The sequence below is a fragment of the Anomaloglossus baeobatrachus genome, chromosome 5 (assembly GCF_048569485.1).
Source record: "Anomaloglossus baeobatrachus isolate aAnoBae1 chromosome 5, aAnoBae1.hap1, whole genome shotgun sequence".
Taxonomy (NCBI): Eukaryota; Metazoa; Chordata; class Amphibia; order Anura; family Aromobatidae; genus Anomaloglossus; species Anomaloglossus baeobatrachus.
This window is the reverse complement of record NC_134357.1, coordinates 380489747-380506334: the sequence shown is the minus strand read 5'-3', so window position 1 is coordinate 380506334 and position 16588 is coordinate 380489747. Positions and strand designations below refer to the sequence as shown.

The 16588-nt window shown below is 40.2% G+C and overlaps 1 protein-coding gene across 2 annotated transcripts in view; it reads right to left on the bottom strand.

The window, feature by feature from the left end:
- MATN4 (matrilin 4) overlaps positions 1 to 16588 on the bottom strand; it is an 81079-nt gene that overhangs the window by 14522 nt on the left and 49969 nt on the right. For both annotated transcript variants that reach the window (XM_075347637.1, XM_075347638.1), the window contains exons 2-6: positions 11047 to 11154; positions 6975 to 7544; positions 4580 to 4702; positions 4008 to 4130; positions 1156 to 1278 (exon numbers count right to left, since the gene is read on the bottom strand). In XM_075347637.1, coding sequence (XP_075203752.1) covers positions 1156 to 1278; positions 4008 to 4130; positions 4580 to 4702; positions 6975 to 7544; positions 11047 to 11119 — 1012 coding nt within the window. In that variant the 5' untranslated portion in view covers positions 11120 to 11154. The remainder of the gene's footprint in view (positions 1 to 1155; positions 1279 to 4007; positions 4131 to 4579; positions 4703 to 6974; positions 7545 to 11046; positions 11155 to 16588) is intronic.

The window sequence follows — 16588 nt, the reverse complement described above, 5'->3', positions numbered from 1 at the left end:
AAAATGAAAGATCTGTCCAGGAGAAGAAAGAAGCAAATTGTTCAGATAAGATATATTACAAAATTTCTTGTTTTCATTTGTGCTACTGATTTACAAAATAAAAATTATTCTTTAAAAGTTTGATGCAAATTTATTCACTTTTGTTAACCCTCTGAACAAAATATGCCATCAATCAACTAGTCGGGATAATGTGTAGGTATTAGTGGTGCAGACTTCTGTCTGTATGTGAGAGCCCAGACTAACATATAATTATCATCACTGCAGAAGCAGGAATCTTGGACATTACAGTAACTATAATGAAGACCTTATAAGCATTACCTTCAATTAAGAGGATCAATGTAACCTAAAGGGGTTGTCCATTGATTGGGCAGCCCCTTTTTAAAAATTGTATCACTCCATGTGCAATAAAAACACACCTGCATTGACGCCATTCCAGTGAGTGATGCCAGGTCTCCAGGTGTTTGCATGACATTGCGATGCCACATGCATGTTGCAGCCAATCAGCAGCCATTATTAGGTTGCTTCACTCACATTTCCATTGGATGAAACTTGGACATCCAAGGGAAATGTGAGAACTGCAGCCTATTAGCTGGAGGCCCAGTGCAGACATTGCTAGAATGGCGCCGGTGTACGAGGTGAGTATCTGTGTATTATTTTACCCTGATGAATATTATATTTAAGAAGAAGTCTAATTAGTGGACACCCATTTAACCTTAGAACGCACAACCATAGAAATCTACAATAGAAAACAAGTAACCTAGCAGACCTGCGAGGCCCCAGGTATGCGTTCTAGGGTTAAAGGAGCAGTGTAATGGAGACATTTTCTTTTTATTAAAAGCTTCACACTGCATATACTGCAGCAATTGGCTATAATCTATGGAGGGAACCTGACATCAAGTGTTCCATTTTCCTATAGCACCCCCACAGGTGATAAGAAGTATTACAGTGTTTCCTCTGAAATCAGTGATGTATTTGAGTAATATATAAATATGCCAGGTTCCTTGTAGAGATCTACAGCTAATAACTAAGGGTCCTAGATGGAGACTTCAATCTATTACCCAAGAATAATTTATATTACTCAACTCTTTTAAATACTAAGTCAGACCATCCATCTAGGGATAACTAATTTTTCTATACCATAGAACATGTTCTTACTTGAGCAAGTCTTCTTGTCATTATTGAGTTTGTAACCAGTACGACAGGCGCATGAGTAGGATCCAGGGGAGCTGACACAAATATGCTCACAGCCATGATTCCCCAAAGCACACAGGTCTATAGCTGAAAAAGAAATACGTGTGTAAGTTAGACCATAAAAGACACAGTAGAAAGCGGTGATTGGTGAGTATATTAATGCACCTACAGTACAATACATATACTCTGTACAATTATTAGGCAAGTGAGTATTTTGATCATATATTCATTTTTTTGCACATTTTCCAACTCCAAGCTGTATAAATGTGAATGCTGATTGGATGAAGCAGATCAGGTGATGTGTATTTGTGTAAAAAGGTAGGTTATGGATTGAGGATATCGACATCTTTTAGCAAGATTTGTTAGGCAGCTATTTACCTTCAGCAAAATGGGCCAAAAAAGAAATGTAACTGACTCTGAAAAGTAAAAAATTGTTAAACGTTTTACAGAGGGACGCGGCACTTTCAAATTTGCTAAGATAATGGTGTGTTATCACAGAACCATAAAAAGTTATGTTGCAAATAGTCAACAAAGTCACAAAAAACGTTTTAATAAAAAAGCACACATTATCCTCCAGTGCTGTCATCTTCAAGAACTGGAACCTTTCTTGAGGGCCCAGAAATACAAATAAGTCAGTGCTCAGAGACATGGCCGAGGTAAGAAGGCTAAAACAAGACCACCACTGAACAAAACACAGAAGTTGGAACCTCTTTGAGAAGAAGTTATGGAGTTTAAGAATATAATGTCTTGTCATATTTTTTATAATTATTCAGTTTATGGCATATTATGAAAAGTACTCAACATTATTAAGCACTGTTTGGTATAAATGTGGGCTATAAATTACAGCATTATGTAGGAACTACCGTATATGTCAGCTTTATGTGGGCTAAAGGAATATTGTTTGAATACAGTATAGTAACAGGGATATACAGTGCCTTGCGAAAGTATTCGGCTCCCTTGAATTTTTCAACCTTTTCCCACATTTCAGGCTTCAAACATAAAGATAAAAATTTTAATGTTATGGTGAAGAATCAACAACAAGTGGGACACAATTGTGAAGTTGAACAAAATGTATTGCTTATTTTAAATTTAAAAAAAATTAACTGAAAAGTGGGGCGTGCAATATTATTAGTCCCCTTTACTTTCAGTGCAGCAAACTCACTCCAAAAGTTCATTGAGGATCTCTGAATGATCCAATGTTGTCCTAAATGACTGATGATAATAAATATAAGCCATCTTTGTGTAATCTGGTCTCCGTATAAATGCACCTGCTCTGTGATAGTCTCAGTGTTCTGTTTAAAGCACATAGAGCATCATGAAGATCAAGGAACACAACAGGCAGGTCCGTAATACTGTTGTGGAGACGTTTAAAGCTGTATTTGGTTACAAAAAGATTTCCAAAACTTTAAACATCCCAAGGAGCACTGTGCAAGTGATCATATTGAAATGGAAGGAGTATCATACTACTGCAAATCTACCAAGTCCTGACCGTCCATCCAAACTTTCATCTCAAACAAGGAGAAGACGGATCAGACATGCAGCCAAGAGGCCCATGATCACTCTGGATGAACTGCAGAGATCTACAGCTGAGGTGAGAGAGTCTGTCCATAGGACAACAATCAGTCGTACACTGCACAAATCTGGATTTTATGGAAGAGTGGCAAGGAGAAAGCCATTTCTCAAAGATATCCATAAAACGTGGTGATTAAAGTTTGCCACAAGCCACCTGGGAGACACACCAAACATGTGTAAGAAGGTGCAAAAAAATAGAACTTTGTGGGCACAATGCCAAATGATATGTTTGGCGTAAAGCAACACAGCTCATCACCCTGAACACAACATCCCCACTGTCAAACATGGTGGTGGCAGCATCATGGTTTGGGCCTGCTTTGCTTCAGCAGGGACAGGGAAGATGATTAAAATTGATGGGAAGATGGATGGAGCCAAATACAGGACCATTCTGGAAGAAAACCTGTTAGAATCTGCAAAAGACCTGAGACTGGGATGCAGATTTGTCTTCCAACAAGACAATGATCCCAAAGATAATGCAAAATCTACAATGGAATGTTTCACAAAAAAACGTATCCAGGTGTTAGAATGGCCAAGTCAAAGTCCAGACCTGAATTCAATCGAGAATCTGTGGAAAGAGCTGAAAACTGCTGTTCACAAACGCTCTCCATCCAATCTCACTCAGCTCCAGCTGTTTGCAAAGGAAGAACAGGCAAGAATTTCAGTCTCTCGATGTGTAAAACTGATAGACACATACCCCAAGCGACTTGCAGCTGTAATAGCAGCAAAAGGTGGCGCTACAAAGTATTAACTTAAAGGGGCCGAATAATATTGCACGCCCCACTTTTCAGTTATTTATTTTTTTAAAAAATTTAAAATAAGCAATAAATATTGTTCGCCTTCACAATTTTGTCCCACTTGTTGATTCTTTACCATAACATTAAAATTTTTATCTTTATGTTTGAAGCCTGAAATGTGGGAAAAGGTTGAAAAATTCAAAGGAGCCGAATACTTTCGCAAGGCACTGTATATGGAAGCAGCATCTGGATACTATACATGGATATTATACAAGCAGAATTTAGGAGAAAAAATATCATAAAATAGGAGTAATATGCATTCCGCATAGTATTATAAAAATGTTTTAGAATATACGCTATAATAAGCAATAGGAAGAAAAAAATATCTAACGATGACATGTAGAGGGCACAACTTTTCTTGATGTCCAGGGTTCCATTTTTCATAAAACCCAATCGTACTTTAGAAGAAACCATAAGTCCCTGAGGTGACAATTAGGTCTTAGTACTAACCTGAGCAAGTCTTCTTATCGTTATTCAACTTGTAACCTGCTCTACAGGCGCAGGAATAAGATCCAGGAGAGCTAACGCAGAGCTGCTCACAGCCATGATTTCCTTGGGCACACAGATCTATTACTGGAAAACAAGGTTTTTATTATATTTTATGTCATTTTTTGTACATATATACTATTGTAACAGAATAATCAGCGGATCGTATTGATTGCATGGTCACAAATATTCACCGATGTGGAACTTTATGTCCATATCTCATATACACACTGTCAAAAAGATTGCAGAAAGGTCTGTCTGCAAAGTTTAGGGTAGATCTAAGGATTTTAGCCACAATATGGGGGTTACACAAGTACATAACTATCAGATCATAACATTTTCCTCTAGAGAAAAAAGTTCAGTGCAGTGTGCAAAGCAAAAGCTTTAATACTGAAACATAGGAGAATGATTGGAAATGGCACTAAAACTGGGGAGTAGAGTATCAAAATTTTGCACAATTGCCCAGATGATAGCCCTAGTATGGCTGCAGTAAATAATAAAATAATAATAAGGGGGTTATTGGTGAATGCTCTTACTAGAACATGTCTTTCCATCTGCATTAAGTTTGTAGCCGGGTTTACATTCACAATAGTAGGAGCTGGGGACGCTCACACAGGTATGCTGACATCCGTGGTCCATTTCAGTGCACATGTCCACACCTGAAAAGAAAAGAAGTTATGAACGCGAAATGAATAAGCTATGAATGTTTTAATGGATTTCTTGTGTTCAGAGACATATACATTAATAACACAGCACTTGAATTCTATATTACATAACATCAGGTGCTTATGTAAGTTTTAAGTGGGCTAAGAAGGATACTTTTAAGATACTGTATCTGGCAAAAGCCAACATTAAACCTGAATTTAAAGAATTTTGGTATTTGCCATACCAACCTACTGATTTTAAATACATTAATTACAGGGGGAATCAGTATATTTCATATAGGAGTAGGATATGTATGTCAATTCTGGATGTTAAAGCAACGCTCTAGGTTCTTTCTCATTAAGGTTCGCTCTTTCTTGTAGGCCTGTAATAGACCTGTGTTTATATACAGCAATCAAAGGAGGTAAATCTGCAGGGGAAATTGAGAGCATCAGTGAGGCATCTTATCCAGGCAGAGAGACTTTCCCAATTATACCTCATTCATAACATGTACAGGATAGCAGAATTTTTGTATAAGAGAGGGGCAAGAGGGGACGCGAAGTGCCCTAGGTGTGGACTGGAAGGTGCATATCTACTGCATATGATGTGGTCCTGCTCAGAACTGGAAAGACACTGGAGTAAAGTAGTAGACCTGATTAATAGAGTGTTTGGGGTGGAAATTGAAAAAACTCCTTTGGTCTGTGTATTGGGGTGTGTAGAGGATCTTCAAGTTAACAAGATGGATAAATTAGCCATTGCCCGAATGTTATACTTAGCGCAGAAACTGATAGCACAACATTAATTAGATGTGAAGAGCCTGACTAGAAAGGAATATACCATATTTTTCCTTTTATAAGACTCACTGGATTATAAGGCGCACCCCAAATTTAGAGGAGGAAAATAGGGGAAAAAATGTAATGTTAAAATGGGGGTCCATCTTAGAATCCTAGTGCATTTTATGATAGCTTACCGGGGGGGGGGGGAGGACGGTGGTGGAGCGGCTCTGGGGGGTCACAGGAGGCATGGTCAGTGATGCCACGGGCTTGGAGGAGGGGGTGTCGCGGATCAGGAGGGTCAGTGGACGGATGGTCGGCGATGCTGCGAGCTTGGAGGAGGGAGTGTCACAGCTCAGGAGGTGCAGTGATACTACGGGCTCGGGGGTATGGCGGTGGTGGCGAGCGGCATTGATCTGCCGGTGGTTGACGTGATGGACTTCAAGAAAATGGCCGTGGTGGCGGCACGTATGCAGATTGGCCTCTGCAGTCATTTTCTTGAAGTCCATTGCGTCAAACGCTGGCACATCATTGGAGTCCGCAGAGAGCTGGCTGATCAATGGTGTCCACCGCGGTGATACCCCCATGCCCGCAGTTATCATCAACCCTCTGTCCTGTAACACGCCTGAGCCACTCTACTGCAGTATTTGGTTCATTAACTTGGAGAAAAGTATCTATAGGAAAAGAGGGACTATTAATAAGTTTGATCAGATTTGGTCAGTATGGATAAATGAATCTGCGCTAGCATCAAGGCAGTTGGCTAGATTTAGGATAGGATTGATATGATATAATGCTAATAGAATTTAGGACATTTCTAGGCTTGGAGCACACAAATTAGGATTAGTGGGATCTCAAATAAGGAATAGAATTTAGATATGATGCTTAGAACATGAAATAAAGACTGAATGTTGAAGTTCTACTCTTGATCTGCTATTTGATGGTGTGTCATTTCAAAGTGTTTTTAATTCCATAATACTTATATTTTCAAGATGTAAGGGGATGTTGAGAATTCATGATTGATGTTTTATTTCAGCTATGATATGATTTTGATTTTTGTTGACAAAAGTTCTAATAAAAAAACCTTTAATTTAAGAAAACAAAACAAATCCCAACAAAAATAGAGAAAATACAAAAAGACACAGATACAGACCCTCAACAGAGCCAAAACAGAGCACTTATTGATACAGTCCTAGGTAATAATAAGTAATAATGGGCATCAGCCTGAACCAATAATAAAGCAGGAGATGTGTCTCAGACTACCCCTGACTCCTCGTAGGAACTGTAGCTAAGTTGTAATCACAGTTCACAGCTCTGTCCTAAAAAGCAGACGAGAAGCAAGATCTGAGGAAGTAAACACTGGGTAGGCAGCCCCTATAGGTACTGCCTTGCAATAACATATTTGAGATCAAGACTGAACAATTGGTTTTACACAGATTATGTTATAACAGCATCTCAACAACATTAAGTACTCTAGGAGAACCATGCACTGTCAATATTAGAAAATAATGTTACTCACCACATAGCTTATCTTGGAACTGGACTGCAAAGTGCTGAATTAGGTCAAATGACTCTACATAAAACACGTGATCATCAATTGGAGGTGATGCCATTGCACGAAGAGAGTTAACATCTGCTCTCTGTACACCAACAGCATAGATCTCAATTTGAGCTTCGCGGGCTTGCGCAGCCACTTCTGTAACACGATCCTGAGGTCTACCATCGGTCACAATAACAGCGACCCTGGGAATCCTTTTAGACAGTGGTCGAGCTCCTTCTTCAACAGTAAATGCAACATTCATTGCGTACTGTATTGCCAGACCTGTCATGGTCCCTTGTGCTAGAGGGATAATATCATTGATGGCCTTGTGCATCTCAGCCTTTGTAAAGTATGACTTGAGAGAATACACATTTTGCACTTGGCTAGAGTATTGCACCACACCGACCCTTGTGTGTGTAGGTCCAATCTCGAGTGAATTGACCATGTCAATCATAAACTTTCTCATGTTTTCAAACTCAAATGGTCGAACACTTCTTGAGCTGTCAATAATGAAGACCAGATCCATAGGACCAGTTTTACATGGTTGATCTGGAACAAAGAAGAGAAGACTAATATTATTTATTGGGGTGACACATTGATAAAAACTTGACCGATAGGCAACAGTTAAGATGGTTTCACCCGTCTGGTATTTACATAGACATTATTCTTTCTCCCTCTCTGGATCGTGGGTGCAGTAGTGCTGGAAAGGTTATCTCATCTAGCAAGAGCTTTCCGATTATGACAAAATTATTCTCTTTATGTAAAGAAACTGAAATTCTCTATTTTTTTACATTGTGTACATATAAATTTGAAATAAATCCCCATGAGAATATTCTACATACGCATTAAATTTCTAGACAACTCACATATGTCTAGCCACTATTCAGTACAATGCTCCTATCATGTATTGGAGACAGTCCTCTTCAATGGGCTATTGATTGAAATAGTCTCACTATTTTGACAATATTCACATTTTTTCTGCCTCGTGGAACAGTTCTGGATAACTTAGCTTAGCTCAGACATCAAAATGTAACCACATTGGGGAAGGAAGTCCAATGAGTTTTATTGACATAAACTTGGCCTGATCCAATGTTTGCTTTTAGCTGAAGTGTGGATAATATTAACAAAAGCCTCCTCTATAAATAAGCTGGTGGAGGCTGCAGACCTTTCCGTGCAGTGTCTCACACAGTATAGTGAATGGCATCTCCTGAGGCTTGATAGATCTATCTGCTGCCTGCAGGCTCCTCTGCGCTGCTGAGACCACGTCTATGCTGGATCAACAGGAATTCATTTCATGCCACATAATGACCTCTTTATTTGAACATATCTGAGTCATATTGTAGAAGGAAACACAACCATAGCTGCAAAATTGGCACGTTACAAAAATGAACAGCTTCTAGTAACTTTAAGAAAAAATAATCATTCTTATGGGAAGTTTTGCAATTGTCTACAGTTTTGTCTTGCAATGCATCCATTAAAAACGTAATACAACCTTCTTTGATACTAATTTTCTAAATCTTTAACAAAATTTTGGGGTGGCATTACTTTACATATACAATAATATAGTAGTTCAGTGAAACCTCCACTTCTTTGAGAAGACCAAAGCTAGATCAGCTTTTCCTGTATCTTGTCCTTCTTCCTTAGGAAATCTCATGCATTTTAGGTCTGTGACTGCAGATGATAAAAATCTTGTCATTATCCAATTTGCACACCATGAGGATTTAGCTTTTTTCCCAGCTCGAGCAGTTTGATGACTTACAGTAACGTGTTGACTAAAGGTCCAGTCACACTAAGCAACTTACCAGCGATCCCAACAACGATAGGGATCGCTGGTAAGTTGCTAGGAGGTTGCTGGTGAGATGTCACACTGCGATGCTCTAGCGATCCCACCAGCAACCTGACCTGGCAGGGATCGCTGGAGCGTCGCTACAGGAGTTGCTGGTGAGCTCACCAGCAACCAGTGACTAGCCCCCAGCGCCGCGTGGAAGATGCTGCGCTTGGTAACTAAGGTAAATATCGGGTAACCAACCCGATATTTACCTTGGTTACCAGCGCACGGAGCTACACGTGCAGAGAACAGGGAGCAGCGCACACTGAGCGCTGGCTCCCTGCTCTCCTAGTTACAGCACACATCGGGTTAATTACCCGATGTGTACTGCAGCTAAATGTGCACAGAGCAGGGAGCAGCGCACAATGCTTAGCGCTGGCTCCCTGCTCTCCTAGCTACAGCACACATCGGGTTAATTAACCCGATGTGTCCTGCAGCTACATGTGCACAGAGCAGGAGCCGGCACTGACAGTGAGAGCGGCGGAGGCTGGTAACGAAGGTAAATATCGGGTAACCAAGGACAGGGCTTCTTGGTTACCCGATGTTTACTATGGTTACCAGCCTCCGCAGAAGCCGGCTCCTGCTGCCTGCACATTTAGTTGTTGCTGTCTCGCTGTCACACACAGCGATCTGTGCTTCATAGCGGGACAGCAACAACTAAAAAATGGCCCAGGTCATTCAGCAACAACCAACGATCTCACAGCAGGGGCCAGGTTGTTGCTGGATGTCACACACAGCAACATCGCTAGCAACGTCACAAAAGTTGTTCGTTAGCAGCGATGTTGCTAGCGATGTTGCTTAGTGTGACGGGGCCTTAACTTCTCATCCTTTTCTCTCAATAGAGCATCGAGAGAAGCAGGAAAATTGGTTACGTCAGTATGCAAATCACTTAAGAGCATTCCTGTAATGCCCATTCGGGCAGGCAAAAAAGCTGAATCCTATCAGTGTGCAAATTGAAGACTATAAGGATTCTTCAATCTGCGGACAAATAAAATAACTTCAAAAAAATCATGTGGAGACTGGAAAACACATTTAAAGATTTTAGATTACAATAGTTCCAAAAAGCTTAAAAACTTTTTAATATCTATCTACCAAATCCCAAGTCCACCTCTTTGCACAGGGCATTTATGGTGACACTTATGGGTACTTTATACGTTGCGACATCGCTACCGAAATATCGTCAGGGGTCACGGTTGTTGTGACCCACATCCGGCGGCGGTAGTGACATCGCAATGTGTAAAGCCTAGGAGCGACGATGAACGAGTGCAAAACAGTCAAAAATCGCTGATCTGTGTCACGTCGTTTTCATAATGTCGCTCCAGCTGCAGGTATGATGTTGCTTGTCGCTCCAGCGGCGTCACACATCGCTGTGTGTGAAGCCGCTGGAACGACAAACATCTCCTTACCTGCGTCCACCGTCAATGCGGAAGGAAGAAGGTGGGTAGGATGTTACGTCCTGCTCATCTCCGCCCCTCCGCTGCTATTGGCCGGCTGCTTAGTGACGTCGCGGTGACGCTAACACACCTCCCCCTTGAAGAAGGGATTGTTTGGCAGTCACAGCAACGTCGCTGACCAGGTATGTGCGTGTGATACTGCCGTAGCGATAATGTTCGCTACGGCAGCAATCACAAGATATCGCATGTGCGACGGGGGCGGGTGCTATCACGCTGGCCATCTCTAGCCAATGCTAGCGATGTCGCAACGTGTAAAGTACCCCTTAGACTTATGCCATGGTCCTAGGGCAGAAGCATAATAGAAAAATACCTTTTGTCTTGATAGCAGTCTCTGGAATATAGTCCTAACTTTATGAATTGGAAACTGCACTGTAATTTATTTGTTTAGATAAGGTGACAATAGGGGCAGCATAAATCAATGCTATATTGCACTCATGGCAGTGTCTAAACTAGTATTATGAACCGTATGGCAAAAATGTGTCTTATTTTTCCATTCAGATGATTCTTATAAGTGGATGGAAAAGCTGCACCAAAACTGTAAGTTGAACTAGTAACACCATGGGATCTAGTTTGGGCTTTATTTGGCTTGGTAACGATATGCAATGTTTGGTCTCATGATATGCAGTATTTGGTCCTACTTGACAACTACTAAGAATGGATGTCCAAACTCTACATTTTGCCTTTAGAAGACTTTTCTATACATAAAAATGATAAATTAAATTCAGAAGAATGATGATTACTTCTTAACCTCTTCTAGAAACCTTCTTACCTTCAACTTTTGGCCTTGCCTCAAGTTGTGTCCAGAGGACGAGGAATAGTGTTGATAAATACAGCAGCTTCATCTTGCAGTTTGGAGATCAGAAAATGACAATAGGGGCTGCAAGAAATAACACAAAATGTGAAATGTGTTATTAGACCATTTGTAGTAGTTAAAAGAGACAGATACATTTATTTTTAGTTCAGATTATGTTTTCTGGTCAAGAATCTCTCCTTTCTTTAGTGAGGGGAAGATATGAGCGGGTCTTTAAGACTGCATATGTTCATCAATATTTAAAGAGCATCTGTCAGTAGGATCCACCCTCTTAAGCTGTTTTCATGGGCATGCAGGTCATAGGATGTTGAATAAAATAACACCTTAATATCTGTGATGCGATGTCTTATTTCAGAAAAATCCACCTTTTTCTTAATATGTAAATGAGCTGTTATGATCTATGGGCAGGACACAGATCTCTTTATGAACTTGCCTTCAGAGCTTATTTTAAATGACAGGGGCCATTATCAGTGTAAGACATGTAATGACTGAAAGTCTGAGTCTGATCTCCTAATCTACATGTCTCACACTGGTAATGCCTCCTCCTCCTTTCATTAGTTCTAAAGGCAGATTCTCAGGAAGATCAGTGTCCAACCCATAGATCTTAATAGCTCATTTACATATTAAGAAAAACATGGATTTCTCTAGAATAAGATACCGTATCAGATCGCAGATATCACAGTATTATTTTATTCAACTTTCTATTACCTACATGTCCATATAAACAGCTTAGGTTGGCTTATTCTACTGACAGATTCTCTATAAACCTATAGAACACATTATAAAATATCTAAACATACTCAACTTGTATATGATATTTTCTCAAGAAGAATCACACAAGAGATGAACAACTACACTGTGTGCAGAATTGTTAGGCAAGTTGTATTTTAGAGGATTTTTTTCATTATTGATCAACAACTATGTTCTCAATCAACCCAAAAGACTTATAACTATCAAAGCTAAATATTTTTGGAAGTTGGAGTGGGTTTTTATAGATTTGGCTATCTTAGGAGGATATCTGTTTGTGCAGGTAACTATTAAGCGGGCTTTACACACAACGACATCGCTAGCGATGTAACTCGTGAAAGCACCCGCTCCCGTCGGTTGTGCATCACGGGCAAATCGCTGCCCGTGGCGCACAACATCGCTCGAACCCTTCACATGGACTTACCTGCCTAGCGACGTTGCTGTGGCCGGCGAACCGCCTCCTTTCTAAGGGGGAGGTTCATTAGGCGTCACAGCAGCGTCACTAAGCGGTCGCCCAATAGAAGCGGAGGGGCGGAGATGAGCTGGCCGAACATCCTGCCCACCTCCTTCCTTCCTCATTGCCGGCGGCCGCAGGGATGGTGATGTTACTCGTTCCTGCGGTGTCACACATAGCTATGTGTGCTGCCGCAGGGACGACGAACAATCTGCGTCCTGCAACAGCAACAATAATCAGGATTAGAACGACCGGTCAACGATCAACGATTAGGTGAGTAATTTTGATAGTTTAATGGTCGTTTGTGCGTTTCAAACGCAACGGCGTCGCTAACGAGGCCAGATGTGCGTCACGAATTCTGTGACCCCAACGACATCTCGTTAGCGATGTCGTTGTGTGTAAAGCCGGCTTTATTGTGCAGAATTATTAGGCAACTTAATAAAAACCAAATATATTCCCATCTCACTTGTTTATTTTCACCAGGTAAACCAATATAACTGCACAAAATATAGAGATAAACATTTCTGACATGCAAAAACAAAACTCCAAAAAATTAGTGATCAATATAGCCACCTTTCTTTATGAGGACACGCAATAGCCTAGCATCCATAGATTCTGTCAGTTGCTTGATCTGTTTTTCGATCAACATTGCATGCAGCAGCCACCACAGCCTCCCAGACACTGTTCCGAGAGGTATACTGTTTTCCCTTCCTGTAGATCTCACATTTTATGAGGGACCACAGGTTCTCTATGGGGTTCAGATCAGGTGAACAAGGGGGCCATGTCATTAATTTTTTAGCTTTTAGACCTTTACTGGCCAGCCACACTGTAGAGTAGTTGGATGCATGTGATAAGCATTATCCTGCATGAAAATCATGTTTTTCTTGAACGATACCGACTTCTTCCTGTACCACTGTTTGAAAAAGTTGTCTTCCAGAAACTGGCAGTAGGTCTGGGAGTTGAGCTTCACTCCATCCTCAACCCGAAAAGGTCCCACAAGTTCATCTTTGATGATACCAGCCCATACCAGTACCCCACCTCCACCTTGCTGGCGTCTGAGTCGGAGTGGAGCGCTCTGCCCTTTCCTGATCCAGCCTCTGACCCATTCATCTGGCCCATCAAGAGTCACTCTCATTTCATCAGTCCATAAAACCTTTGAAAAATTTGTCTTAAGATATTTCTTGGCCCAGTCTTGACATTTTATCTTATGTTTCTTGTTCAAAAGTGGTTGTTTTTCAGCCTTCCTTACCTTGGCCATGTCCCTGAGTATGGCACACCTTGTGCTTTTTGATACTCCATTAACGTTGCAGCTCTGAAATATGTCCAAACTGGTGGCAAATGGCATCTTGGCAGCTTCATGGTTGATTTTCCTCAATTCATGGGCAGTTATTTTGCGCCTTTTTTGCCCAACACGCTTCTTGCGACCCTGTTGGCTATTTGCCATGAAACGCTTGATTGTTTGGTGATCACGCTTCAAAAGTTTGGCAATTTCAAGACTGCTGCATCCCTCTGCAAGACATCTCACAATTTTGGACTTTTCAGAGCCCGTCAAATCTCTCTTCTGATCCATTTTGCCAAAGGAAAGGAATTTTCCTAATAATTAAGCACACCTTATATAGGGTGTTGATGTCATTACAAAACACCCCTCCTCATTACAGAGATGCACATCACCTGATTTACTTAATTGGTAGTTGGCTCTGAAGCCTATACAGCTTGGAGTAGGACATGTATAAAAATTATCATGTGATCAAAATACTCATTTGCCTAATAATTCTGCACACAGTGTATAAGAAGGAACCTAAACCATGATAAATGAATTCTGGAAAGTCTGATAATGTCTAGGCACATACTAAAATATATGTGACTGATCTGAAACAGCCTAATGCTGGCCATAGACGTTAGATGTTTATCAGCCGAACTGTGTATGGAGATTGTCTTCATCCCTTTCCAGTCAGCAGAAGTCAAGGATTGGGCAGTTGGAGTATACAATCTTCATCTATTGATCAGAAAACAAACGATGAGTATCTTTTACTTTGAAGAGCTTGGTATGTCCCTTCATTACATGAGCAGCCAATTGATTTCAATGTAATAGTTAATCTTCCTCTACAGTAGAGCAACAGGAGAATTGAACAATGGCTTTTGTGCGCCTTTAAAAATTGCATCAGATTGGAATGGTCTCTATGATCAGCTGATTCGCAAGTTATCATTATAATGAACAAAGGCATTGTTGAATATTTTATTGTCCTTTTTTAAAGGGAGTCTGTCAGCACAAAATGACTGCTGAAACCAAGTAAAGAAGCTTGTTGCACCCTTGGTGTGGCCAAACATCTCAGTGCACCTTCCCACCTTCTTGGCTTAACTCTATTTCCACTGCCTATCTTCTTTGATTGACATCTGTGGCTTCATAGTTTCATAGAAGAGCAAAAGATATATGGAAAACAACTAGGTGGGATAGTTCAGTTAAATATTTGGCCCCAGCAAGGGTACACTGGATGTACAAGGGTGCCTGTAATTGGTTTGAACCTGACAAGACTCCCTTTAACCCTTCAATGTACTATGATGTACAGGTATGTCATGGATCTATTTTAGTTAAGGCACTATGACAAACTTGTACATCATGGCGATGGCAGTATTTTGGTAGTGGCTCCCTCGCAGTCACCTCGGGAGTCACGCGGTGATGTCATTGTTATTGTTAGTTACAAAAAATCATCTGATACCAATATAAAGTTAGTACTGAATTTTTTTTTTTTTTATAGATTCCATATACAGTATATCATTAGTCCAGTAAATTCTGTATATTGTATTTTCGTAAGATAAAGTAAATAATTTAAATATTATACAGTATTTCTTGTTCTATTAATAAAAATAAGCACATTAAATAGTGTTTTGACTTTAGTCCAATTTCTTGGATAAGATCTCTCAGCAAAGTCAGCTTTTCATTTTGACTGGCCAAGTGCCAGTGAGTGTAGGTCTTATTGATACATTCACTACGAAGAATTTCTTTCACTTGCACAGAAACTTCAGTGTACTTAGACATGTTATTAATTTATGAATGATCTAAATATGACAACTAGATTCCCTGTAGTATTTCATTATTAGGCATAAGGAAATTGTGTATATACTGTATACGCCATCAATAAAGGTAGAAATATAAACACTTAAGATATACTTAATACCACAATATAATCGTAAGTTAACTGTAAGTTTCCCATACACATAATTGTAGGACTGCAAGTTCCTAGAGGTCTAGAATCGAGATGTGGGGGGAATTGGGATGACCTGTTTATGAAAAAAAGAAAAAAAAAGGTGGGGGGCTTGGCTCCAATCCCCAGGTGAGACTGGATGGCTGGCAACACCGGATAGACATCCAAAAATGAAGAGACGAAGAAAAAAGTCTCACCCGTAGTCCGATTTCAGTGCTAATATAACATTAAAAACATAGGGAAATAAATCCTGGCGCCTAACGCCTTTCAGTGGGAGACCACCTTACTCATAGGCTAGGTGGTCTCCCACTGAAACGCATTAGGTGTCGGAATTTTTTTCCTTATATGTTTTTAATTTTGTATTAGCACATTAAAGCACTTAAATTGGGCTACGGGTGAGACTTTTTTCATCATTTTTTTCTTAGTTTTTCGATGACCTGTTTAACTGGACAACTGGGAATTAATTTTTTGCTAAGCCCTATGTATTTTTCAGTGTGGGAAGCAGACCAGAGTAACTAGTTTTTATTAATATTTTAAACTTATTTTTAGGAATTTTAGTTTGTGTTTGGATTTTAAGATCATAGCTGCAAATGGTGCATTCCGGGTACATCTCGTGACCAGTCATCCATCTATATGGGTCTTATAAGAAACAAACCCAAATTTGCCACAATGCTCGCTTGAGTGGTCACTGGTCAGCATAAGTAAAGTACCCAAACTCTGAACTCAAACACTGATTTTTAGTAAAATCCTTGTTCGGTATGAACTCCAACTTTATTTTTCCGGTTTGCTCATCTCTACTTGTAACTGATTTTGCATTGGTGATGGGGAATGTCACGCTACTCCTCTAGCCCTTAGCTCAGTATATATCTGATGCAGGGGGAAATTTAGAAATGTAAAATAATGTTGGCTACAGCATTTTATTTTAGAACAAGATGCGGCATTTACAGCGGCCTAAGTAGATGGTATCACCTGGTTTCCTGTGTTTTTAGTCCAGGGATCCAAATACTGGGTTCTTTCAGAAAGACAATTTACTGTTGTGCAATTTAGTCTTCAGTAATCTAACACATATGAAAGAGCTGTAATAAGGTTAACTTGC